Source organism: Corylus avellana, chromosome 1, assembly GCF_965113065.1.
Source record: "Corylus avellana chromosome 1, dhCorAvel1.hap1.2, whole genome shotgun sequence".
NCBI lineage: Eukaryota > Viridiplantae > Streptophyta > Magnoliopsida > Fagales > Betulaceae > Corylus > Corylus avellana.
In genome coordinates this window covers 37,601,353-37,629,019 of record NC_142490.1, presented here as the reverse complement: position 1 = coordinate 37,629,019, position 27,667 = coordinate 37,601,353, and the positions used below count along the sequence as shown (strand labels likewise).

General features: G+C 34.9%; 2 protein-coding genes across 13 annotated transcripts; both read left to right on the top strand.

Annotated features, from left to right (window-relative positions):
- The first annotated feature begins 364 nt into the window (after positions 1–364).
- Positions 365–14,445, top strand: EMB1895 (ARM repeat superfamily protein). Of its 12 annotated transcripts, none has more exons than XM_088517998.1 (13): positions 365–690; positions 2,862–2,967; positions 3,174–3,622; positions 4,152–4,337; positions 5,257–5,364; positions 5,771–5,974; positions 6,047–7,941; positions 8,716–9,297; positions 9,435–9,521; positions 9,926–10,007; positions 10,133–10,220; positions 12,596–12,688; positions 14,226–14,445. In XM_088517998.1, exons 2-8 carry the CDS (start codon positions 2,892–2,894, stop codon positions 9,275–9,277), a joined length of 3,480 nt encoding a protein of 1,159 aa, XP_088374124.1. In that variant the 5' UTR covers positions 365–690; positions 2,862–2,891; the 3' UTR covers positions 9,278–9,297; positions 9,435–9,521; positions 9,926–10,007; positions 10,133–10,220; positions 12,596–12,688; positions 14,226–14,445. The 12 variants fall into 12 exon arrangements, with proteins under 12 accessions (XP_088374124.1, XP_088374125.1, XP_088374116.1 ...); XM_088517999.1 differs by lacking the exon at positions 14,226–14,445 and adding an exon at positions 13,009–13,729 and having other exon boundaries at positions 12,600–12,688; XM_088517990.1 differs by lacking the exon at positions 14,226–14,445 and adding an exon at positions 13,574–13,729.
- Positions 14,446–22,296: 7,851 nt separating this feature from the next.
- QRT3 (Pectin lyase-like superfamily protein) lies at positions 22,297–25,252 on the top strand. The gene is made up of 4 exons (XM_059582387.2): positions 22,297–22,755; positions 22,946–23,182; positions 23,857–24,313; positions 24,408–25,252. Exons 1-4 carry the CDS (start codon positions 22,528–22,530, stop codon positions 25,013–25,015), a joined length of 1,530 nt encoding a protein of 509 aa, XP_059438370.2. The 5' UTR covers positions 22,297–22,527; the 3' UTR covers positions 25,016–25,252.
- The last annotated feature ends 2,415 nt before the right edge of the window (positions 25,253–27,667 follow it).

Genomic DNA, 27,667 nt, shown 5'->3' with positions numbered 1-27,667 from the left:
AAAATCACAAAAACTAACTTACAGTAACTTTCTTATCTCTTCCTTATACATTAGGATTGTTACAGTTAAACCCAAAGATTAACTGTAGCCATTCACCATGGTAAGAATATTAGACTTACAAATAAATTTTTACAAACTGATGTGGCACAACATGATTGGATATAAGATAAGTTCAAATTTTGAAAAACTTAATCATGTTGTGCCATATCAGTTTGTAAAATTTTTTCTGTAAAATTTATTTGTAAAATTACTACTTCCCGAAGTAAAAAGAATAATATTTTATTATTAGAAAATATAAGGGGAAGCTATTTAGCGTGTATTTGACAAAAATAGTTTCGTTCAACCAAAATTTAGGAAAAATGAGAGGGAAGCTTGTCTAAATCCTCCCGCCTGCAAGCTGCCCACTCCACACTCCAGTCTCCCGCGACCCTGCCTCCTGCCTCTCTCTCTCTCTCACGCCGCGCAGCCGTCTCTCTCCGGCTGCCTCTCTCTCTCTCTCTCGCCTCCCGCGGCCGTCTGTCGACTCTCTCTCTCTCGCTCTCTCGTTGCAAGCGGCAAGCCGTTGTGTCTCTCTCTCGTCTCCCGTCGTGTCCGGTGGTTTAACTTCACCGTCGTCTCCCTCACTTTCTCGTTGCAAGCGGCAAGCGGTCGTATCTCTCTCTCGTCTCCCGTCGTCTCCCGTCTTTTCAGGTATAGATTTTTCGAGTTACTTCATTTTCTTTGATTTTTATTTTTTGAACTAATTGAGGGTTTAGATTTTGATTCTTTGATTTTGAACACTTGATTCTTTGATTTTGCATTTATTTTCGAGTTTGTTTATATTATTAGGATTTAGGAATACTTAGGAATGAAAATGATAGATTTTTAGTTTTCTACGCTACCTTGATTTTTCCTGCAAATAAATTTTCTTCTTTTGGATAAGCATTTGCTAATTGCTGTAATTATTCGTGAAATTTGTATTGCTGTTGGGCCCTTGTTTTTCTTCTCTGTTTGTGTCAGGTTTTGGTTGTTTAGGACCTTTAGGTATGATGTATAGGCTGGGTGCATGGGGTGCATTCATTGGTTTTTTTTTTTTACAGAAGATTGATTGTTGTTTGATTAAGTTTTTTGCATCTTATATTCTTATTGCCTTCTTACTTGATACTACTTATTTGTGGTATTTTACTCTTTTATATTGATCATTATGTTTATGTTTTGATTTGTTTGATTATTGAAGGAAGAAAATTTAGGGAATTGAAGGTAATCCATGTTGGAGGTGGCTTAGTTGAGACTTTATTTATTATTCTTTGATGGATTCTAAAATTGCCAAGGTTTGGGATTGTCTGAATCTCCCATTTTTGTAACCAATTTGTGAACTGCATACCAATTTAAAACCATGTGAACAGAAAGAACTTTACACTCCAGGACTGAACAGAAAAAACCAATTTAAAACATTTGTTAAAGCTCTAGGCCTGTACAGTAAATTTGTTATTTAAGCCCAAAAAACAAATTTGGGCCCTCAAGATTGATTTTGTCCCAAAAAAACATGTTCAATAAGTTCTTTTTTGTCTTTTTAGCCCCCCAAAAAATATTTTGGGCTCTCAAAACAACCAATTTTTTGCCCATTTAAAAATAGCATTGGCCCAATTAAAAAGGCCTATGGTTAACCGATTAACCGACTACCGAAATTAACCGAAAATTTCGAAATACTTTGTTATCGAAATGCAATCGGTGAATTAACCGATTTAACCGACAATTTCGGTTAACTGACCGAGAATGACTTTTCTGAACCGATACCTTCCCCTACTCCCGAGTATTGTCATCAAAGTTTTGATGTTCTTTTTATCATCTTTTTTGTGTGATCAATACCATGTGGCTGGGTTCTTGCTGGGTTATATATTCTTCACTTAAAATAGCTTAGACCGTGTCTTGTTTTGCTGATGGCACCAAGTGTTTGATGAAATTTCTCAAAGAAATGGAAGGTAGTGATAGGTTATTATGTTTTTTCCAGAGGCGTTCTTTTCATTTTCCAAGGGATTCAAGAACCTGAATCCACTACAAAATAACATTTCAATCCCACCAAGTCCTAGAAATGAGTGCGTTGCCTTTGTAAATGATGGAGAAGGAAACACAATTGAACTGTATGTTATCTTGCTTGAGAACATGGTCATATTGTCACAATTATATTTTCTTAATGTTAGGTTTTGTGTTGGAATGTTTGTAGTCTGGACCATATGTGATGAATGCTTTCTTTGGTTGGTTATTGTTTTAATGCTAATCTTGCATTGCCGAACCCATATGCGATCCACCAACGTTTGCAAGTCCTAGCTTGGCATAGCTTTTGTTTGTAATCCTTAATCCAACTAATAGTCATAATTTAAGTAGCAAGACCATGCAGTTGATTGAAATTTTTTTCTTCATAAACTTTTTTGTTAATATTATTATGGCTGTAAAGCAACGTAGCAAATTGTTTATTCTGCAGTATTATATTTAAAAAAGAAAAATCACAGCTACAAGTCAAAGAGCTGTGCCTTCAGTTGATTTTATTTGATGATAATTCATTCCTAAGGGAAATCGAAAATTAAGCACTCAGTTTTAACTGTTAAATTTTGAAAGAACTTACCTGATGAACTAAAGATATTAATTTAACAGGCAGAACTGACTATATAAATAGCGTGGAAAATTGATGATTAGCATCTGGGTGTTATAGTTTGAAAATACCTTATAAACTCAAGCTTTTGTTTAATAAGAAAAACTCAACAAGAAAGTTTTTGAGTGATTCAGATATGATATTGTGGTGCTCTTGTATTTTGGTTCGTTGGAACAGTTTTTATTTTATTTATCTTTTGTGTCAATTAAGATAGGTAAGATTCTTAATTCAGGTGGCGAAAGGGGCTTGGGAAGAAGCGGTAATGGAGAGAAATTCTGCTGCTTGTGCTATGGAATGGAGTAATGAGCTTGAGAAGGCCCTCCGTTCCAAAAAACCTGGTTAGAGCACATCCTATTTTATTTTATCTTTTTTACAATGAGTTCTTGGATCTCATGTTTTTTGTATGTGATTTGGACTCTTCAAACTGGTGCAAATCTATTGGTTTGATTAATTATGTCCAATTGAGAGAAGGAGAACTCAAACTGCTTTAATTTGATGCAATTTTAAGTTTGCTTGTAAGTAATGGGAGTTTGGCACTACTCAGGTCTATCCATTGAAACTATATTACAAACGGGGCCAAGGCTAGAGCGTTGGAGTAGAGAACCTGAACCTACTATGGCAGTGTATGACATGTTTGGCTTAGTTCCAGGGGAGGATATGCTTTTTGCGAACACCATTCTGTTACGGCTTGCTGATGCTTTTAGGTTGGGTGATAAACACACCAAATTTGCTGTTGTTAGGATTTTCCTATCTGAGTGCAGGCATCGTGACAAGAAGAAGAAAAGTAAAGGACACAAAGGGATTTTGTCAAAGGTCATGGTGCTAAATCACTTAGAATTATTGACAAGAATAAAGGTTGTTTTTGACTCCGGTGATGTTGAGTCAAGAGCATTGGCTTTAGCTCTCTTTGGTTGTTGGGCTGATTTTGCAAAAGACAGTGCTCAGATACGATACTTGATACTTTCTAGTCTAGTTTCTTCTCATGTTTTGGAGGTGAGATAAGTATCTTTCTCCTGTTACAAATTGTTGTTTCTGCAGCCCAATTTTGTTTTCTCATCGTCATCTTTATGGTCCTATATATTCATTTTTTTTGGTGTAACAATAACAACTTTACAGGTTGAGCAACTTATAACATTTAAGTTTATTTATATGAGAGTTTATGCACCCTCATTCTATATTCTAATGCTCCCAGAGGCCAAAATTGACTTATTCCTTTCTCAAATCAGATTGCCACACATGTATAAACTCTGAAGCAATAAGAAGTTTTATGGAAATTGATATGGACAACTTCATTAGAGGACTTTTGCATGGAATGTTAGGAAACAAATTGTAATCTATGTTTTGACTCATATATGAAGGCTGTGAAGATTGACACTGATGTCATGGGCACATTGTTCACCTGCCCCCTGCCCCCTTCTTCTTTGACCACTCTTTCTACAAAGTACTTGGTTCTTTATCTTAACTGATTTTCTATACAAAGCTGCCTGGAAGTGGTCTGAAACATTTGATTTGGTTTCTACAGCTGAAAGCGTCATTATTTGCAGCCGGATGCTTTTCCGAGTTATCAGATGATTTTGCGTCTATTTTATTAGAGATGCTGGTTAATATGGTGACTTCATCTGAAACACTGTCTGCTGTAAAGTTAGCTGCAGCACGAGTTTTTGCAAAAATTGGGTGCTCATATTCAGTTGCAAATAGAGCTTACAAGGTTCTTGGCCTCCTCTGATTTTGTTTCAGTTCTAGATACACATGGAAATCTGCATAGAGGCTATACATTTAGTTTTGTTGTGGAATGCTATTGCTCTCCCTCTCTCTCTCTCTTGCTTTAATGAGAAAACCTGGGCATGATAAAGGAACACTGCGAGGATTAATGAAAGTAACATGATATAGTCATATTACATGCAATGGAGGGCACACCATTGGATTTTGACAATTTTGTACATGTTATTGTGGTTCAACATCAATTTCAAGAATTTATTAACCACATGACATACACATACATGTGAATATACGTGTATACACATGTATGTGTGTGCGTATACACACACACATATGGGCGCGCTATTGTATCTTTTATGTTATGTATGTATGTACGTATGTACATGATAGATATTTGTGTGAAAATCTAAACATCTTTCTAAATTATTTTGATTATCAACCAAAAGTAATTATATTATGTGATGTCCATAAAAGCTTGACTGCTAGCATTGGAAACTTTTCTTGTAGAACAAGTTATTTTGTTAAGCAAAGATTTGGGCTTACTAACCGTAAGCAGTTTGATTTCTCTTTCTTATCTGAGCTCCAAATTAGCTGTTCAGTGATTTTGAGAGCAACACATACAAATGAGTTTTTATGTATAGGAGTGTGGTTTAGAGTATATGGATCTTGTAGGTGAAGCTGTAAGGCAAAATGATCAAAAGTAGTAGAAGCAATGCTCACTTAAGCTTTATCCTAGCTAGCAGTCTAGTACAACAGACATTCATAAGTAAATAACTTACCTTGTTACTATTCATACACAAAGCTCATGATTGGTGGAAAATTTTTACTGATTAAAGTGAATCATTTTTGGGTCCAATATATCTTCTATTTATAGAGTTAGAATGATACTGACGATTTATGTGCTTCAGACAGGTCTAAAGTTAATGTTGGACTCTTCAGAAGAGGATGTTTTGGTTGCTTTGCTGGTATCACTCTCAAAAATTGCTTCCAAATCAATGATTCTTATTTCTGAACAGGTACCTTTTTCACTCTCTTATCGTGATTTTCTGTCTTTGTTGTTGTTGTTGGAGAGGCAGGGTTGCATGTAAGCAGAATATGCTTGTCTGCTTTCTCTTAACTCTGAAAACTTTCCAGCTTTGATGTACTCATGAGCACGTGCGTATGTGTGCACACACGCACACAGGTATATATATATAAATATATACCTGTTCAGAAATAATTGAGAATATATACACACAATATATGCATGCATGATGCACATGAATGCTTGTATGCAGAATATGTATGTATGTATAAAATGGGTTAAATTAGGTTTCTCTACCATAACAAATGAAAGAATTTTAAGTGGTCAGAGATCATGATTATTCTTGACAATTTTTTTACAGTAGCTGTGCTTTATTATTATTTTACATCATGATGCAGGTGGACGTGCTTTTCTCATTTCTTAAACAAGAAAAGACACCGCGTATGAAAGCAACAGTATTAAGATGCTTGCATTTCATTTTGATAAAAGGATTATGTCATTTTCCTGTGAGTGCAGATCTAGTCAAATCATTATTGAGCACAATGATTGAGCCCGAACTTCCCACATTTATGCAATATGAAGCTCTACAGATTCTACATAAGGTAATTTCTGAGCTCCCATAGATGAACTTGTGATGTAATATTGTAAAATTTACACACTCTTGACCATTATAGGGGAATGTGCAGATCCTTCCATATATGCTACCTCATTTGCCCTGTCTGGACCTGCCCGAATTTGCTAACCTTTTAACCATTGCTGAAAATTCCTCCCAATTTCCAATCACGTCGAAGAGCTTCTTATCCATCCGTGTTCTGGTGGATATATCAATCAAGCTTAGGGAAAGAATGGAAATAGAATCTAGTATGTTTTGTTCCTCTCCTCTGCCATCAAGAGTGATCTCATTGATTATAGACCAGATGACGTTGCTGATAAATGATCTTTGCCAGATTGACTCTCGAGTGTTTCAAGAAGTTCATAGTCTGCTCCACCTTCTTTCTCTTTTGGTTGGTGAGCATCCGGATCTGGGTGTTTTGGTGCTGGACAAGATCTGTTTATTTGTTGAGTGCGTTGCAAATATGCACGAACATGTCCTGGCTAAAAGCCAATCAGATACACTGGTTCTTGAGATGGACTTCAAAAAAGAGAAGAGCACAGTCGTTAGGTCAAAACTTGTACTTATTGCATTCAGATTTCTGGTTGCCTGTCTTGAAAATCTCAATGAAGCTGGTGTTCTCATTTCAATAGCATTTGAAAGAGTGAAGCTCCTGGTTGAACGGGTGTGTCAGTGCAGCTTGTTTGATTGCTATACACATACAATCTACTCTCTTTTGTTCCACAGTCGATTCTTTTGGTATTGCTTGGTGGACGAAAGTGAGGGAACTTGCAGTCTTAATAAAAACTTTTTTAATTATTACTTGGTTGAGAAAGAAATTCTTGCCCTAGAGTGTGCAAATAAGATGTTGAAGGAGAGGTATAACTGGCCTGCTTACAGAGCTGGGACATATGCAGCATGTCAGGGAGCATGGTTCACAGTGGCTTTCATATTTGGGCAGTTAATAACAAAGGTTCAGTCTGATATCTTCCACTGCTGGTTAACATCGATAATTCAATTGGCTCGTTCTGAGATGAAAATCCAGCTATTGCTTTTACCAAAACAAGGGTCTACTTTAGTGGATTGGTTAGAAAAGAACAAATTTCCTGCCAGTCATGCTTTGGGTGAAATCAGCAGGGATACTGCTGGAAATAGTAGTGAGCCTAACTACAGTGAAGAGCTTCTGGAGGCTTATGAGGATATCTGCTCTTCAGGGAAAACATTAGAAGCTGCTGTCACATCGGGTCAAGAATTTTGTTTCCAGAGATGGTTTCTGCATCTAAGAGCTAAACTTTTAAGAGCTTTGTTGGATATACTCAGAATTTTCAGAATCATCCCATTCAACCCTGACAGCATTAGCAACAATGGAGAGGTGGAGAAGAGTGTATTTGAGTGCCTGAAGTCTTTGCCAGAAATTATCCAGATTTCTTTGCAGTTTAAGAAGCTAGCACAAGAATTTGATCTAATTGCCACATCTTTCATAGATATGGATTGCAAAAGTTCCAAAGTAATTTCATCACTTGCACTAAGTTGTTCGCTTTTGGCCTTTAGTACTGGCTTCATACTCTTTCTTCCAAATCTTCCTGCCTATGAAACTTTTACAACTTGTGGTCTGAGAAACTCGGAAAACTGTTTACATGCAATGTTAATACAAGATTTAGTTGGGCGTTTGTGCCATGTAGACCATGAGACAAGTAGAAATCTGTGTCAGCTTTTTGATGTTAGTGGACAGGTTAAGAGCTGTTTTCACTTGCAGTCTACAAATAAAAATTTGAAGGTTGGATGTGAAGGAAAGGATATTATTACTGTCTGTAGTTATGCTGTTTTGGAGGCTGTTCGTTTGCAAGAGGCAAATAGAGAGCATAACGACGAGATTTTATCCCAAGTTACCAAGGGGGGTTTACAACTTCTGTTGAGCATTATAATGAAATGGATACACGTTCCTTTTCGGACTCCCAAATATTTCTTTAAAGTAAGGTATGCTGAGCAGTTTCGCCATACTGGCTAAAGATTTCTCTTATTTCATAGTAGTAATTAGAAAGATCTTAAGTGAATTATTCCATATCTGTAGTGTGAAAGGACCAATGTTAAAGCTCTTATGTTATGAAGCAACATAGTTAAATGTATTTCTTCATATCTTTATTGTATTAATAGATGACTCTTTCCAACCTTAGTATAGATGATTCTTTCCAACCTTAGTAGATCTGGTATGCCAACCACCTCAAATATATTTTAAGATCTGAACGAGAGATTGATGTAAAAAGAAAAATGTTTAGGTCAGCAAATGGATTCATTGCTCTAGGATTGTTCTGCATGCCTCTTATGGCTAATCTGTAGCTTTGCTCTGTTTTGTTCTTTTCTGGCCAAAGAAAAGGTGTTGACTTGTACTGTTTAAGAGTATCAATATGGTGACAGCTCTTCTTTTTAGGATTGCTTTCGAATTTTAGGAACTGATGGCTTGTTTCCTCATTTGGAGTTCCACTTATACTTTATGATGTGCTCTGAGTCACTTGGGTTCTACAATCTACTGTGAGTCTGTGAGGACGTATAATTGTTCTAAATAACAGTCTGTTAATTTGTTCGGCAGTTTTTCAGTAAAAAAATGCTGTTCTTTATTTTGGTGAACTGAAAGAGGACTCTCAAATACAAAGAAAAAGTCCTTTAGACTTTTTAAAAGTTCTTTTGTCAATGTGCACTTTTGTTATTCGTTATACAACTCCATTTTAATTTTAAATTTGTTGTGAAATTCAGGAGTTGCATTGGATCAGAGCTCTTTGCCTGCAACTCGGACACTAATAACCCAGATGGCATATCTGTATTATCAGGCTTCCACCTATCGCTAAACCTTTGTCTTCAACTGGTTAACTTGCCACCAGATCTCCCAGTTCGGCTAACAAAGTTATACTGCATCCTTTATTGTAGTGTTTCCTTTCAGGATCCCAGACCAAGTGAGGAAGACAAGGAGCGAAAGCAGTGGGGTTGTCGAGCTTGGGAAACTGATGACATGGTAGAAATCAATGAAATGCTATTGCATTATGTGACAAATTTAAGTACCAAAAGGAGTAATAATAGTAAGCGCAGAAGGTGTGATAACAAGAAGGACGGGGTTGTTTATGCATTTGCGCATTTTGAACCAGATGAGAGAGGCCAAGGATTTGCAAGTTGTTTGCTTGATATTTCTGGTTTTCCAGTAGGCTCTTATAGAATTAAATGGCGTAGTTGTTGTCTGGACAATCAGGGTTCTTATTGGAGCCTCGTTCCTTTAAATGCTGGACCTATAGTTACAGTACGGAGATCTCCAATTGGCAGATGATTTTTGTAATGAATTTGGTGGTACATTTAAATGATCTTCTTCACTGTATAAATTGTACTATATTGATTATTTCCTATCTGACGTATTTAATAAGAAATAGATTCATTATCTGTTTAAACTGGTAATCGATACATGTTCTGGTTTGTTTGTAAGGCAGAGGCTGAAGTTCAAGAGGTATTCAAGTTCATGGCTACTATTATTTTTTGAAGCAGTTCCCAAATCAAGGTCTGAAATTCAATCAGAGGTATGTTGATCTGGTATAGAAGTGAGACTTAATCTCTTATGTTATCCATAAAAGAGGGCATCAGTGCCAAAAGCTGGTTGGCCCAAACTTAGGCTCCGTATGTTTGGGCGTAAAACCTTTTCTAGAAAATGTTTTCCCCAATTTCGGGTGTTTGGGGTAGTTGAAAATCTTGGTCAAACCAAAAACATTTTCAGTTGACCAAGGAAGAGAAGTGTAAAATGGTTTATGCTTCTCACGAGCATAAACCATTTTCCGCTGTCTCCCTCGCCCCACACCTCGAAACAAATTTTCGCAGCTCCCTTCCCTTCCCTTTCTAGAAATTTTGAAGCTCCAAAAATAGATCTGAAAATTTCGTTCTCTCTCCATTTCATACTACCACCCTCTCTCCATTTTCGCCATTGCAGAACAGCTGAGCCACTGTTGCTCTTGCAGAACAGCAGAGCCACCATCGCTTTTGCAGAACAACGTAAACATCAATCCACAAAGGTAATCTTTTCTCTCTTTTTTTCCTTTTCTCCTTTTGATTTCCTCTGGTTTTTTCTTCTTGTTGGTCCCCTGTGTCTCTCCCTCTCTTAAAAGTTCCTTTAATTGCTTGAGTTCTCTTTGATTAGGGTTTCCGTTCTGGTTGCTCTTAATCTGTTTGTTTCTTGAGAAACCCAAAGAGAAAGAGATTGGAAGTAACTGGACTGAACGTTGGAGGTAAGCTCTTCTCTCTGTTTTGTTTTATTCCTTTTGATTTCCTCTTCAATGTAAAGGGCATCTTGCATTTGGTGATTTTCAAAGTTTAGGAGTGGTAGTCATTGTCTGATTGAAGTTCTGAATGAATAGCCAAATATAAAAGAAAACGTTGTGTGTATTTTGGGGGGTTTCGACCATCGCTTGCATCTCTATATAACTCAACGCAATTAAGCCTCATACCATCTGAATTTGCCCACTTGCAAAAGTATCATAACCATATTGAGCATGTGATTGGGTCTTTTTGCATAATTGGCTGAGCTGAATAAGCTCCTCTAGCAACATCTTGGCATGTGTATAAATATGTGGAGAGTGATAAAAGTTTGAAGTAGGCTACATATCCTTGAGTCTTCTATGCACTTTGGTATTGTTTTATTGCCTTTTCTTTTTGGGGAATTTATAGGTTGCTGTGCTGTGACGAGATGACCTTAAAATAGTGAGGAGTTAAACTCTGTGAAGTTGGTTTCTTCGAAAAAGTGCTAAGATGACTTGTTTCTGTAATTGAAGATATGAGTCAACTTGATGTTTCATGTCTGTACAATAATGATATGAAATTTGCTTTTTGATTAGAAGGGTGAAATATATTGCTTTATATCTTAATTTTCAGCATTACGTGTTCGTTTACTATTGGCTTCCATCTTAGATATCTTCCTTTCTTTGTATATGGGTTTGATATATTATCTTCTCCTTAACTTTTTGGTGTAACATCTGAAACATGCATCGCTTCCCTTCTTCTCCTGGTGTTTGAATGTGAGGGGAGGGGAGTCAATTTATGCTTCATTAAGGAGTTTTTAAATCTTGTGCTATGAAGAGATTAACTTTTAAGTGGGTTGACAAGGTCATGACATTGGCTATTACTGATAAGAGCGGGAAAGCTAGTAGATCAATTTGGAGGCAATGCCCAGATTTCAAATGTTCAGACTAAAATCCCATGCATTGTTTTCAACGAGGAAGAAATCATGGTTTCAAGTTTCTTCATTGTGTAGTCGCACGGAAGTTGTGGGATGTTATCTTTTCCCGCTTTAACATGTGTTGGGTTATGCCTAGAAGTGTAAAAGAGATGTTCGCTAGTTGGTGGGCGGGTGGGAGAACGAGTAGTGCGGTGGTTTGGAAGATGGCTCCCCTTTGTCTCCTTTGGTGCCTCTGGAAGGAAAGGAATGCGAGATGCTTCGAAGATGCGTCGAGGAATCTAGAGGACCTTATTCTTTTCTTTTTGTACACCTTATTCACTTGGACTTCAGGCTGGCTTGCTCCTTTAGTGATCAACTTTTCTGATTTTCTCCTTATGTTCTCTTCTTCTTTCTCCCCTACTTAGTCGCTCTCTTGTATACTTCCTGTGTACTTGGGTTGCGCCCCTCTGTGCTCTTTTAATGCATTATTACTTATCAAAAAAAAAAAAAAAAAGTTATGAAGTGACTGCACAACATGAAATAATAGAGCCTCCCTGTGGCAAGTCAGAACCTACTTAGGTGTTTTGAAGATGAGCTATGTAAATGTTAATTCAATGAAGAAATTGCTTTTAGTGCTATTGTGGGTGAGGAGAGTTTGAACGAAGTCTTGCTAGCAACCAGGTAGTTGGGCTTTAATATAAATTTGGACTTTTATGTACCCTTAAGCTACTATTGATAAAGCATCGGTGGGTTATTTAGGTCTTTTATGGTGCTTAATTGTCACTTCGCTTTCGTTCTTAATTTGGCTTTCTAATATGTTTTGATTAGGATTGAGTAGAAATATGCAGTACAATTGAAGCACACCACTTTGAGACCTATTAACTTGAGACTTGAGTTGCTGATATTTTAGGAGAAGTGTGCCCTATGTTTTATGTAGAAACCATCTGGCGTGGCAAAAGTTCACTATTGCCTTTGGTTTACTATGAAGAGCAAGGAGCTCGATACTTTTAGGTTTGTATTTGTTATGACAAATGGAATTGCCTAAATCGTTAACAGAATCATGTAAAGTGTTAGAGAAAATGGTTTTAGTTGGGGAATCTCCCTGCTGATGTATTATAGGAATTCCTCTGAAAGAGATGTGTGTATTTTGTGTGTATATATGTATCCCTGTATGTTGCACTATAGAAGATAGTCATTGACAGAGAAAGGAGAGATTGATGGTGCTCAATACAGTTAGAGCTATTGTTGGCAATACAGAGTCACTTTAAGAAAGAGAGCTTGATGCTACAATAGCTGCAAGGGTAAGAAAGAACTTGAATCTTAATTCTTAATTTGGGTGAAGAACTTCAGTAGAGTTACCTATATGTCTGTATGATATTTTCTTTAATCAGTACCTCTCTCTTTGTGTCTAGTTATCTTGTGAACATAATAACGATATGTTTTTCTTAGGTAGGTTTGCCTCAATATGAACATGGAAGTCACCTTCCTGATCTAGAGTCCAAATTTTTCCAACTTGATCCTGTGCATCCTGCTGTATACAAGGTAATTTATTTAGGAACTTAGTTATGGTATTACATTGAATTTATCATCTTTTATAGTGGTTAAAAGAAAACTAGTCTTGCACCTAATACTTTATTTCCACACTAACTGTTTACTAGAGCAGTACATGAAAATACTACTGCATTACTGCATTTAGTGTAAGCGCAGCGGAGTGCTGTGTACTGGTTTGTATGGTCACATGTCTGTATGGATGCCTTGTTTCCAATCTTTATTCCTGGTGTGGCATACTTAGCTTAGGCTGCATGTGGCTGTAAGTATGTAACATGGATAATAACCTACAAACAAATGTCACATTTCTGTAGTAACTGAAATGACTCCAATCCAAAAAGAGGGAAAGGAATCTGTTTTCAAAGGTAAACATTTTTAGAGATGAAGTATTAGACCAATATACTCTCTTCCCAGAACTTAAATGAGTGTATATCTATGAATCCTTGATATCTTTATTGCCTTGAACTTGTGGAGACCATTTTGTCTTATCTTTTTGCAAGAAGGTTCTACTTGTCTGGTCTTAAGCCCCACCTAACACAACACAATAACACATAGTCTGAGAATTATAACATAAATGATATCATTTATGGCAGAAATTCAAATGGAGGCAAAAGAGTAAATAATATACTGGTAGTCATTTCATTTATCGAGTCTGTGATAAGACAAATATTTGTATGGGTAGTTCTTTTCATAAGTTCGACTCAATTAGGGCCAAAAAACATGACAGGCATGTCTCATTCCAATGCTTTGGTTGGTTTGAGATCCAAATTTACAGGATCTAGATACATGGTGGCAACTTCACATTGCCACCAACATACATGGTGTACATCCTTTTAACTTGATGTCAAAATAACTCGAGTCATTTTCGTGCTATTGTAGGTGCCAGCTATTATAAGTCTTAAGGGTCATCAAACTTTAATTTTCCACTAAATATACAAGAAAGATATTACCCTTCACAAACAACAATCTGCCCTTTCCCGGCTTCTACTAATATATTGTTGATCCTTTTCCTTTCTTATATATGCTGAGATTTTTTTTTTTTTTTTTGACAAGTATATATGCTGAAATTGTTATATATATATATAAGACTTTTTTGGTCAACCAAACTATGAGAACTTTAAAAATGGATACCAATCTTATAAATTGGTCGGATTTGTTTATGTTCGGTAGAATTAGAGCATGTTTGAGATTGTGTTAGAGAACTTAAAAAGTACTTGTAGTACTTAAAATGTTGTGTGAAATAAAAGTTGGCCTTTTTGGTAAAAAATTTCAAAAGTATATATATTAATTTTTTTACTCAAAAAATGGTCAAAACACACTTTTGGCAGAAACTTAAAAATGAACCTTTTGCCGAAAAGCAAATTTTAATTTAAAAGCTCTATTTCTCGAGCGCAATCCTAAACATACTTTTAGTAGTCATATAAGGATAAATATGAGTTTCATACCTTGTGAGCAAGTTGTAAGGCATCAAATATATTACTTACTGCTTCTCTCACTTGGGATTGGCTCCATTTCTTTGTTGCTTTTGTAGATGAAAAAAATTCAAGCAGCAGTTATGGCTGCGGTTGTATCTATCCTTGATTCCTTCTTGTTGAGTCTGTAATCTAGGCATTAATGCTTTCTGTTTGAATTTGAAATTAATGTCAAATTCCATAGTTTATAATGTAATTATCTCAAAAGAACAATTTCTTTTGTGAAAACTTGATTGTAATATTTATGTTTGAATTTGTATGATAATATTTATGATTGAACTTTTGTCGATAATATTGTTTGATGTTATTTATGGCTCTTCCCACTTGAATATATATGGTTAATATATTTATACATATATGATGTTTTTTATTGATCATTTTCCCTTATACCAAGCTTGTAAGGTCCTGATCCTAACAAAATGTGTAAATAAAGCATATATTGCTCTTAATAAGACTTTCATAATTACATGTCCTTAGGAATCCCCAAAGATTAACAAGAGCATCTATAAAACACCAATAGCCATCCAACAATTCTATATCTACCTTATTAAATTGTAAAAACATTTAAACCTAGTTCTCCAAAACCGCTAATAAACTATAAATACATTCTATACATCATAACCAAACCAGTCAATGTGTATATTTTAATTAAACATAATTTTTAGGATGATTTTTTTAGTTGTTTTATATTAATATTTTTATGTTGCGAATAAAAGTTGATATGTATAAGTTAATATGATTGAAAAATATAAGAAAATATTTGTTGATTTTTCGTATGAGGCAAATACTGAAAAATGTTTTCTAAACTATTTTCAATGTTGCAAACAAACTATAAAGAATGGTAAGTTTTTCTAAAAACATTTTCCAAACAAAGCATTTTATGCCAAAACGGGCGGGTCTTAGCAGGATTTAGGCCGAAGTTCTTTTATGTAAAGCGATCCATAGCTCTACCAATTGAGTTTCCAACAAGTTGAGTTGTGCATATTGGCAAAGAAACTATTTCCTTGGGGGTCATGCGTATGGAACAGTACATCTATCTCATGCAATAAGTGTGCATCTCAACACAGCCTTGTAACTGCCTTTTCAACTCCATCGTGCAAGAGGTACGCAATCTCAGGTTTGTGACTTTTGTAATACAATCAATGTGCATGGGTGTTACATGTACAAATATTTCTCACTAACAAATCATTATACTTAGGGTGTGTTTGGCATTGCAATTTTATAGATAAAAAGTGCAATTTTAAACCAAATTAAAGAAAATAAATTGTTTGGGATTGCGTTTTTAAAAAATTGTGAATAAGTTATTTTTTTGAAAATGCACAATTTTAAAAGTTAAACTACGATTTTAAAGGTCAAACTGTGATTTTGCCAAACTTTTAACTGCATTTTAAAAATTCACATTTTCAAATTACTATTTTTAAATTGCATTTTTTGGAATCGCAAATCCAAACGAACCTTAAATAACAAATTTACTTGGACTTTTGTTCTCGGCTTTTATATTTTTTCCTTAATCTAGATTGTTGGATAGTGATTACACCTTTTTTAACTAAGAGTAATTTATTTTGTTAAATCATGCTACTTCAAAATGAAATAGATTTCAAATTTATTTTAGGGGTAACTTCACTTTAAACCCCTAAATTACCACTCGATTTGACAAGTTCCCTTCAAACTTTAAAATCTCTCAATTTAAATTCCTAAACTTTCAATTGCAGTCAATTTGAACCCCTCCGTCAGATTTAGCCGTTAACTTCTAACGGTAATACCTAAAAAGACCAAAATTTCCTTGATTTTCATTTTTTTTTTTAAAAAAAAAAATGGAATTAAGGGTAAATTTGAAATTTTATAAAAAAATTCAGGGGTATAAACATCATTGCCTCACTTTTAACGTTTAAAATCTAATGGAGGGGTTCAAATTGATTGCAATTAAAAGTTCAAGCGTTTAAATTGAGAGGTTTTGAAGTTTTTTTTTTTTTTTGGGGGGGGGAGGGGAGGGGGGGGGTTTGTCAAATTGTGTAGTAATTCATGAGTCTAAAGTGAAGTTATCCCTTTATTTTAATACATGGAATTTTTTTCTTAACCTAGAATAATTTTGAAAGGATCTCCCTTATTTTTAACTCTCAAGCAATGAGTAACGGTCCGAGTTAATTAGTGGTAGTATAGTAAATTTAGCTAGTTACAAATTAATTAGTGTGAAGGTACTACAAGAAACACTCCAAGTTAATTATTTAATTAATTAATTTTGTGGGTGTTACATGTTCAAACGAGAGAACACTACCTAGAGTCTTTTGATGTGAAAAACACCCCAAATTTGAACCCCATTTTCACCAATCCCTTTCTCTATACCATACATGCAATTTCTAGCCAAATACAACCTCAAAACACAAACCACAATGATAAAATTCCAAGATTTTCTAAGAAATTTCAATATACATTTCTCTCACCTTTTTCCAAAGCACAAAATGACAATAACAACACTAATATTATCTCCTAAGTAATATAACCACAACTTGAAATTCACAAAAAATACAATTTTACAGATCGCAAATCTTTGGACAACATCAAACCAAACTCCAAAAACACTATTTTCAAGCTCCTTTAAGTCTCCTCTCTTTATCTATTTCTCTCCTCTTTCTCCCTCGTTCTCTCACTGTCTCAATACTTCTATGTTTCAAACTTCGAGATTCGTTGTCAAAAGCAGTCTCATTTGAATGTGATTTTACCACGTGCACAAATGCGATGCGGTAGTCCACATTAAACGCACTTTAAATCTCATCTACCCGCGTGTGTGAAGGATCTGGGACGTTGATCTTCACCCTATCACTCTTGCATGCGATGACACATGGAGATGCCATCTCGTTCGAACATGGAGGCTAGCGTGTTCAAATACGATCAACCCAACTTAGTAACATGTAAAGACCCATTCTCATTCGAATGTAAGGCCATAAAACCGAAATTTCTTATACTTCTTAACTTGGAAACTTTACCCCTTTCTATCAATTGCCTACGAGCCTCATTGTGATCCGTCTAATTTTATCAAAACACACCACAATTTTATTATTTTATTTACTTTATTCTAAGTTCGTTATTTTTGTTCTAGCATTTAACTCCATTGGGTGTTACCAAAAAAAAAAAATTAGAGTCATCACAGGAGGGCTCTGCAATGATATTCAATAATGACGATGTCTGAAGATTGACATGCAAAGGACAAGTGACCAGCAGCGAAGCCAGAATCTTAGTTCAAAGAGGAAAATATTAAAAGATGGGGTTGAAAAATACATGTGTTTATTAGAATATTAATTCATGTATTAGCTTAAATTTTTAAGATAATTAGTGATTTAACATAAACATCAAATAGATTTTTGATTTTTAATTTTTACAATTAACTTTATAGGTGTACCGTGGACATGGGGGTTGAGGAAGTAGATGGGGTGGGGGCATGCTAGCTAAATAGGATGTGACTTCTCTAGTCTTCTTCTTACTTTGTATGGTTTAAAAAGTAGTAAAATCAAGATGCTCACAAAAAGTCAAACAAAAGGGAGCTCAATTTCAAATAGAATAACTCGTAGGCATTGCATCAGGTGTGGCAAAGGATGGAGTCTGCGTGGTTATTTGCAGACTCCATCCTTTGCCACAGCGGGTGAACAGTCAAAAAATTTAGTGAATAGGGCCAAATAAGCAAAAAAAAAAAAAAAAAAAATTTACCTTAAATTTTTTTTTTTCCTTGTGTTCGGGGGCCATGGTCTACACTGGCCACCCCCAACTCCGTCACTGCAAATAACCTCCATCAATAAAAAGAGTAAAGGGTGCGACGAGGGGAATATACATGTAGGGGAAAGGGTGTGCCCCTCAGCCAAGGGGAGTAGGGCTTAGGATGGAAGGGGTTAAGCTAAGCTCATAGGTTCAGTCGTGCATGAGGAGCATGCATCAGGCAAAGGCAGAGGGATGAAGAGACTAGGGGTGATGTCGGTGGTTGAAGAGCATAACATACTTGGAGTGCGTTTGGCATTTATAGCCAAAAAATGAGATTTTAAACAAAATTGCAGAAAATGGATCATTTGAGATTGCATTTTTTAAAAATTATAACCTACGTTATCAAATTGCAAGCAGGGTGGTGCATTTTTTAAAACGCATAATTTTAAAGGTTAAATAAAGATTTTGCAGAACGCTAAACTGCGTTTTTTTTAAAATTACATTTTCAAATCTCACATTTTAAAATCACTATTTTTAAATTACACTTTTTGAAATTGCAAATCCAAGCGAACCCTTAGTGTCGACAACAAAAAGAAATAGGAAACATGGAAGAAAAAAAGCTCTCAGATGGGAGAGATATTGTTGGTTGATAAAACATTAAAATGGTTTACTATGAACTTCTTAATGCAACGACTTTAAATATGATGCGTTAATTCATCCATTTTTTTTTAACATGTCAAGAGAGGGAAAGAGGAGAGTTGGATTCAAATTAGTAACATCTCCTTCATAAAACGTGGTTCCTAACCAATTGAGCTACTCATCGAAAATAATTCATCCAAAATTATTTGGGTAATTATGCTTCTTTTCCTATTTCTTATGTAAACAATAATGTGTCAAAATTTGATTATTTTCTTTTTGGGTTAAATATTTTGACTTGTCCAAAGCAAAAAAGATAAAGGAGGGGATTATTACACATAAATATTTAACCGAAGAGTCAATTGAAAGTTACCAAAAGATGAAACCATTTCGTACGGCAGTTCCACTGATTCTAGACTTTAAGTAGGGCAGTTCCACTGATTCAACGGCCAGAAATCACCTCTCTCTCAGTAGGGCCAAGTAATCTGGCAATGAAAATGGAGCTTCAAGTGCATTTATTCGAATTTAATGTGGTTTTAAATATGCTCATTGTTGCCCCAATCCTATCTACACATCTTAAATATACACCCACTTTGTACAAAAAACATTTAAAAGGCTATTGCTTTTTTTCTTTTTTTTAAAAAATTATTTTTAAGTACATTTAAAAGGCTAGGTGGAGTTGCTGTGAACAAATAACCTATTTATTATTCTTTTTATAGCACTTTTTTTCGGATCAGGATCCCAGCAATGGCTGGAGAATTGTTGATGGGTTTTTTTTTATTAATTTGGACCGTTGGATGAAATCTCACCATGTGAGCCACCCCATATTATTAAATTAATTTTTTAATTTTTTATTATTTTATTTTATATTTATTTTTTAAAATATATATAATATTTTATTATATTTTTTGAAATAGGACACATGGTGAGATTTCATCCAACGGTCCAGATTAATAAAAAAACCCATCAGCAATTGCTGGTGATCCCTTTTATTCAAGAATCAAGATCCAGCTAAAAGCAACCTAAATGAAGCATTGAAGCATTAAAATTCCTTACCTTCTCATTTCATCTTCATCAATCAATTACTCCACTCAACCACCATATATAATATGTTACAAAAAAAAAAAAAAAAAAAAAAAAAAAAAACCCACCTATATAAAGAGTAACTTTAAAGTAAAATGATTGTTATATATAAAAAAGAAAAAGAAAATGATGCAGCAGGATGAAGTTTTTAAAATTATATCACAATCACAATAGGTCAATAAGCAGTACACTTCCTTAACAATTGTGGCATTTATCTTAGTGCACTAGGCTGAATTTTATTCATCCTTTTACAGGTGCATTTGCAACAAAAACATGCCCAATTTTGCAAAAATTAGAGTAAATAAAAAGCAAATAAAATTTTAAGGCTTGGATATTCAAATTACCTAATTTTCACCATATTTTGGTGATGCAATTGGATTTTACTTTCTATATAAGTGACAAAAGATGTTACCCCCACCAATTTCGATTTTATCAAAAAGTTGACAAAAAATCAGTAGGATACATCTGTCATCTGTCCTTGGCTACCTCCAAAATCCGTGACTTCTGGGTGAACAAAGTGGGTATTTACAGTTGTTTTTTTTTTTAAGCGTGATTACCTTTTAATTTACATAAAATTAGTGAGTTGAAGTTGAAGGGTTTGACCCGTTTGATTAAATGAATTGATTAGAGCTCACTTATACAGTCTTATTCTCATGCCTTGACACCATTCGAATCTAACACATGATATTTAACACTAACAATTTTTAACACAACCCACAAATTTGACATGAACCCGATACAGAATTAACAGAATTTAATATATTTAATTAAATTAGTCAATTTATGACTTATATTACCTTATTACTCATTCCTCAACCCCATCCAAATCCATTTTTATGTACGGACACAAATTATCACCTCTAGGCCAACTGCTATACATATTTGCGTGCAACATTGTGCAGCTTTAATCCATGTCAGGGTACGTTATGTTGGAATTACCATCTCAATCATTTTCAGCCGTAGATCATGTTGAGCTTGGTCCCCTTAAAAATAATGAAATTGAATTATAGTTTCATTAAGTAATCATGCCCCACATCTAGACTAATATAGATGAGTCCTTTTACTTTGTGTTGGTCTAAATTTATGTTCTAATTAATCGACTTGATCCCTACAGGCTACAGCCTAAATTGTACATGCTGAGCCTATTTGCCTTCTTGCATATGCTTCTTCTCATTTTAATTACCAAAATTTCATTCTTTTCAAATTGCTTACATTAAAAAATAAAAAAATAATTAAAAGAAAAAAACCATTATTTTTTATTCCTTTTGCCCGGCGATAATTTGGATCCAAATGTTGGGTTCAAAAAGTGTCGATGTATGAATGTAAAACTATATAGGTCAGCTTTATTTCGATGTATATAATTAAACAAGTAAAACTTCTCGACCTTAACCTCTAATTTTGTATTGGGTTCGCAAGTTGTGCAAATAATTGCTAGTTTTTATGTCACGAGTTGAGTTCAAGTTGTGTTGAGGCATGAACATAAAATATATAAGTTAACTCTAATCCGACCCACTTAATTAAACGGGTCAAATCTCTCAATCCCAACTCGTTAATTTCGTGTTGAGTTCACGAATCGCTTAAAAATTACCACCTCTACAGCTAACATTTTTGTTTTTTCTGCTTTTTATTTACAGTTTACATTCCAAAAAGAATAAGGCAAAATGACAAAGAGCTGTAATGAATTATCCTGAAACGATTCTCCTCTCTTCACTCTGCTGCTCTGTACAATGATCTTCTTCCTCCTCCTCATCACCACCATTGTAGCCAATCTCAGCTTCTCATCATTCAATGGGACCCCTTGTCCCTTGATATCACATCAAAACAAACCAATTCCAACTGCCATGCTACAAGAATCCTTCATTTGTAAGCTACCCGATCATCATCATCATCATTCCTACTATTATTTTGGAGGTCTACAATCAGTGGCAGAGCCAAGATCTTCTTATATTATACTATAATTTACCAAAAACCAATATAAATTATTTTGTTATTTCAAAGTTTCAAACACTTTGAAATAATATTGCAGGTCCAATTAATTACTTTTAATATATAATTATCTATTGATGGTATGTAATTATTTTTGAGTTATTTTATTTAACGTTTAGAAAACATATTCACCTTAATTGATATAAGTCCACTCTTTATCAACTTGCATTGGGCAGAGGAGATTTTTTTTTAACACAGAAAAAAAAAAAAAAAAAAAAAGGCTGAAATGTCAAAAATTTACTGTCCACGTGGTAGGCTAAAAAAAGAAGGAAAGTGGGAGACTTTTGAGAGAGAAAGAAGGTTCCAGAGAGGAGAAATATGTTTGAGAAAAAAAGGAGAAAAAGCGGGAAAGCATGAGGAGGACTGGAGGAGAGAGATGGAAGAGAGAAGAAGAAGAAGAAGAAAGGAGGAGGAAGAGATGGGGGCAAGAAAAAAGGAGGGAGATCAGTAGGGACAAGAGAAGAAGAAGAAGAAGAAAACGAAAGGAAGAGGAAGGCGCCCTGCCCCGCCCCTGCCTATATGAGTCAATATCTACAATACGGTGCGTGGAGCCCTTTATAGAGTATATATTTTTTTTCCCTAAAATATACCCTTTGCCTTTCTTTGTAAAAATTCCTTTTCCACAACGTCAAACTTACAGGGGTCCTTAAAGTAAGAAGTTGGTAACTGCTTACTTTTCTGTCAGAGAGAAAAAAAAAAAAAAAACAAAAACATTCAAACGCCAGAGGCAAACTCCCCTGTTGCTTGTCATGTAGGAAAACAAACGTGCATAAACGGAAGCGATGTGGGTGTTATGTGTATGAGCTAATAATGTATAAATTTCTGCCATTTTTCTAGCAAATCTTAGATAGCCCCTTCCTTTTTCATGCCCCACAAGTCTCTTCCTCTCTCTTTCTCCCTGATCACATCATATTAGTGGGAATCCTTTTTTCTTAACAACCTCTCTTTGAGTTAGGAGAGAAGGAGATGGAAGCAACAATGGGAAGAAAAGCTCTCCTCCTTTTCTTTTCCTTGGCTAGTTTTACTTTTGTTCATGTCTGTGGAGCGTATTCTCCGGTGGATCAACTTTCCGATCGCCATTACCGTGAGAAAATTCGAAAAATGCAAGCCTTCAGGGCAAACTTTTTCCGGCATGATTCTGTTTCTCTTCCACCATCAGCCTCTCCTTCTCCTAGCTATGAACGGCAACCACCGGTAAATCTAACTTATGTTTCTCTCTGTTTAAATCTGATGCTTTAGTGTTGGTTTGGGTGTCTGAGAAACAGAGGACAATAAAACAATGTGACAAAAACAGAGCCTTATGTTTCTCTTGGCTAATGATGTTTCTAATTCTGGGTACATGTTACTGATTTTGTTGATGATCATGATGGTGGTGGTGATGCAGGGTGCACAAAGTGCACGCGTCTATCATGTGACATCGTACGGTGCAGATCCAACGGGGAAAAGCGACAGCACAGTGGCACTCCTTCGAGCAATATCAGATGCAGTCAAAGGTACAACCACAGGATCATTGATGGAGGAAATACAAAATCTTGGGGGTGCACGGATTGATCTTGATGGTGGCAATTACCTGATTAGCCAATCCCTTCGATTGCCGGCCACGGGCGTCGGAAACCTCATGGTATGCTTATAAAGATGTTTGATTTAATATCTCCTAAATATTTGTTCGTACCACATAATAATTTGTATTCACGTATCGAATTTGTTAATTTCATACGTTATATTTGTGTGTCGGGACAAAGATGGTCATATTCACGTGGTATTTGTATGAGTGTTCAAATTATTCTAAACAGTTAGGCAAAAACATGACTTTGGAAAGAACGAATAGATTTTGTCAAGGTTCTAGTGACAGTTGTGACATGTTTGTTTGTGTTCATCACACGCATCCTGTGCAAGCTAGGACGACGAAAGTTCTCCTTTCGGCTGCCTTTTGGAAATACTTTTCTTTAGATATCTAAAGGCCATTATTGCTCCATGGTTGTTCTGAAAAGCAAAACGCCAAATCTAATATAATCTACACTAAATCTTGATCTTCCATGTGTAAAAAGTTTGGTGCTATGAAAGGCCAAACTGTACCAAATCATGACTATTATATTTGGGGCAGCAATTTGTATTTGCCTATTAAGACATGAGATTCAACCCATTTAATTAAATGGGTCATACCTTTTAATTATAATTCGCTAATTTTTTGACGGGTTTGTATCGAATTCGCGAATTGTGTAAAATATTATCGACCCTATTCAAAATAAATTGCACTATATGACCCATTTAATTGAATGATGTTGTATGAAACAGATACATGGAGGAACATTGCTTGCCTCGGACGATTTTCCTGCTGATAGGTATTTGATTGACTTGTCTGCTTCACCGACCACTACTAATGAAGAAAACACAGAGAGTCCTGCCATGGATGAACTGGAATTATCCTCCACCTCATCCTACTATTATGAGTTCATAACCCTCAAAGACCTCATGTTGGATTCAAACTACAGGGGTGGGGGCATTGCGGTCATTAACTCACTTAGGACTAGCATAGACAACTGTTACCTAGCCCATTTCACCACCAATGGGATTCTAGTCCGTGGCGGCCATGAAACCTACATCCGTAACTCCTTCCTCGGCCAACACATCACTGCCGGTGGTGATCCCGGCGAAAGAAACTTCTCAGGAACCGCAATAAACATTATTGGCAACGACAATGCTGTCACCGACGTTGTGATTTTTTCAGCTGCTACAGGAATAGTAGTTTCAGGTTATTAAATCATTACGTATCCCAAAAACTTATTCCTTCCTATAAACGATAAGAATGAATGAATTTAATTATTTAATTTATGTTATAAACGCAGGTCAAGCCAACATATTTTCCGGGGTGCATTGCTACAACAAGGCCACAGGCTTCGGCGGCACCGGGATTTATCTGAAAATGCCCGGTTTGACGCAAACCCGGATCGTGAATTCTTACTTGGATTACACCGGAATAGTTGTAGAAGACCCTGTGCAGCTCCATATCTCCAATAGCTTTTTTCTTGGTGATGCAAACATTGTTCTAAAATCAATAAAGGGGGTTGCCAATGGAGTCAACATCGTTGACAACATGTTTAGTGGTCATGACACAGGAGTTGAAATTGTTCAGTTGGATGAATCCAAAGGGTCTTTCAAAGACATTCAACAAGTTGTGATTGATAGGAACAATGTGAATGGGATGAACATCAAGGCAACCGTTGCAAGAGGGTCTGTGAAGGGGACAGGAAATTCATGGACCGTCGATTTTAATAAGGTTCTTCTATTTCCAAACCTTATTAGGCACGTGCAGTATTCGCTAAGCACTGCCGGAAGCCACTTCCCGAATCATGCATTGAGGAATGTTTCCGGCAACCGAGTTGAGATTCAAACCGACACCGATGTTCCGGCGGATGTGTTCGTTATGGTAGATCAAGGGGTAGCAAGTTTATAAGTACAAGGTGATGACCTAAGCTTTGGGATCAAGAAGTTCTAATTTCCAACTGTGAATAGGTCGGAAGATTGATCCATTTACTCATGATAAACCTTTTTATTTTTTATTTTTTATTTTTTTACTTTTTTATAATTAAATACAAAGATCTCAAATAGTTTGACAGCAAAAAATATGTAGTGATGATGATGGAAACGTGTAATAGATATAAATTAAATAAATATATGAAAGTACACCATGTTTGGCCTTTAGAAAATAGATTGTGTAAGAGCGTTTTTTCCCATAGTAAATACTCCGTTTCAATTAATAAGGTTTAACATGTAAAATATTTAATTAAAATGAAAAGTTATTTGATAAACACAAAATTCGAATTTGGGACCTTCAGCTCTAATCAATACTATGATAAATTACAAGTGAAATATTTAATTGAAGTGACGGATAAAGATTTTCAGCTCTGGTATCATATTAAATTACCATTTATCCCCAAAACTTAATGTGATAGTAAGTAGTTAATTTAATAACTTAATTTATATTATAACATTTTCAATACTCTCCAGTAGTCTCCAACAAACTTTTTTTTTTTTTTTTACTATCTTTTTTATTTTTTATTTTTTTTCTTTATTCTTCTCCATTCACACATTCTCCTCTCCTTCTTCTAAAAAAAAAACAAAACAAAACAAATAAAACCACTCTCACATAGTCACATTCTCCCTCATTCTCCCTAGTAAAATAAAATAAAACTCTCTTATTCTTCTCGATCTCTCTTTACACCCTCCATGTACAACTACGAGAGGCCAAAAACCAAACCCCCCTTCTATAATGGAGAGAATAAAATGAATAAAAAAAAATACAAGAGAGTGCTATATATATTGGCTCTCAATTATTAAAGAGTCACTATAGAATTATGTTGGTTTTATTTTTTTGAAGAGCTAGAGTCTTCTGGAGTAGGATTTTAGCTAAATTCTTTTATTGGAGGTGCTCGGGTCAGTTAAAAGTACCAATCAATTTACAATAATCACTTCAAGCTTCAAATTTTAAGTTGGAAACAGATACCATAAGATATAAAACTCGCTAATTTCGGGTTTGCTTAGGTATTATATAAATAAAATAAAATAATCATTCCATGCACCCTTTTATACTTATTCCCAGTAATACCACTAATATCTATTTATTTTCTTAATAGAATATTCATTTCGCAAACCAAATGCACTCTTATTATTTTAAAAACCTTTCAAGGATTTGCACTTAATACCTATATCAACTCTACCCATATCCCCAAGGGACATGTGCCCTTGATAATATTAAATTGGTCATGAAATTGTACAGAAAGATAAAAGTTTCAAATTCTATCAAGATTAGTCCAAACCTGAACTCAGCCCATCAGCAGACTAGAAAATTCAAAATATTTTTTGTGGGGATCTAGAAGGTCTTCATGAAAGTTCATTAATTTCCAAAACATTTTCTTGATGATAGGTTGGGGAAGAAAGAAAGCAGTTTAGAGATGAACAAATTTAGAGGTAAATGGGGAAAGGTCAAAGGGTACGTACGTTGAAATTGAAAGTTAAAGTACTCTTTGGATATTATTGGTTGGGGGGGTTAGTCATCATCCATGCTGTTAGAGTTGGTGAGACTACTCAAGTTGAAAACCTACCTAGAGAAATTAAAATGAAATTTAATTTGTCTTGGTAACTGAATTTCCCAAATCCAAGTAGGTGGCTTTAGTAAGGTCAACAAATACAACCACCCTAGAAAAAGAAATCGGAAGATACAATGCTATACACTTTCGCTTTCACATTCTTAAATATGATTTTTAAAATTATCATTAAATCAAAATTTAATAGTGATTTATTTCAAATCTAATAATAATTTTAAAAGTTATGTTAAGAACTATGTTTATCATTACTCAAAGACTTAAGAGCATATTTGATATTGTGTTAGAAAAATAGAACTTTTAAATAAAAAAATATTTTTTGACAAAAGCTTTATTTTTTAAGTTTTTGCCAAAAATATGTTTTTGCCATTTTTAAAGTAAAAAGGTCAAATAAGTGCCTTTAAATTTTGTTTTTACTAAACATGCTAACTTTTAAGCTTTCAAACAGGCTCTTAACAGGTGGATCAATTGAGTTTAGATTGAACGTGACGATTGGCAATCAATTTCTCATGTTGGTAAAAAGCTTAGAGTATGTTTGAGAACGTGTTTGAGAAATAAAGTTTTTAAGTCAAAAAACACTTTTTGACAAAAGTTTTATTTTTAAACTTTTTTTAAAAGTGCGTTTTGACTATTTTTAAGCCTTTTGAATTCTTAAAAGCGCTTTCAATTTTTTGCCAAATTGATACTTTTTAAAAAAAATAATAATTTTTTGAGTATTAAACGCACTTTTAAGCTCCTCAAACGCATACTCAAACAAACCCTTAATCATGTTGGCCCAATTAGTTGGACTTAAGATAATGAATTAAAAGCCCATAAATAAATTAATAAAATTTTACTTTTCGCTGAAATCTTGTTCATTTTTTTTTCCATTTATGATGTGATTTTTGAAAGAGTAAAGGTAAAGGCTAAGGTGTGTCACCTTATTTTTTGGCTTCTAAAGGTCCACACGACATACTCATGGACTAGTAAGCTAAACGACAGAAAGTTTTCAACTTTTGCTTACC

Coding starts and splice junctions, on each gene's coding strand:
- QRT3 (XM_059582387.2), top strand. CDS start 22,528: ATGGAAGCAACAATGGGAAGAAAAGCTCTCCTCCTTTTCTTTTCCTTG. Junction 22,756..22,945: donor GCTATGAACGGCAACCACCG/GTAAATCTAACT, acceptor GTGGTGATGCAG/GGTGCACAAAGTGCACGCGT. Junction 23,183..23,856: donor CGGGCGTCGGAAACCTCATG/GTATGCTTATAA, acceptor TGTATGAAACAG/ATACATGGAGGAACATTGCT.
- EMB1895 (XM_088517998.1), top strand. CDS start 2,892: ATGGAGAGAAATTCTGCTGCTTGTGCTATGGAATGGAGTAATGAGCTT. Junction 2,968..3,173: donor CCTCCGTTCCAAAAAACCTG/GTTAGAGCACAT, acceptor GGCACTACTCAG/GTCTATCCATTGAAACTATA. Junction 5,975..6,046: donor CTCTACAGATTCTACATAAG/GTAATTTCTGAG, acceptor TGACCATTATAG/GGGAATGTGCAGATCCTTCC.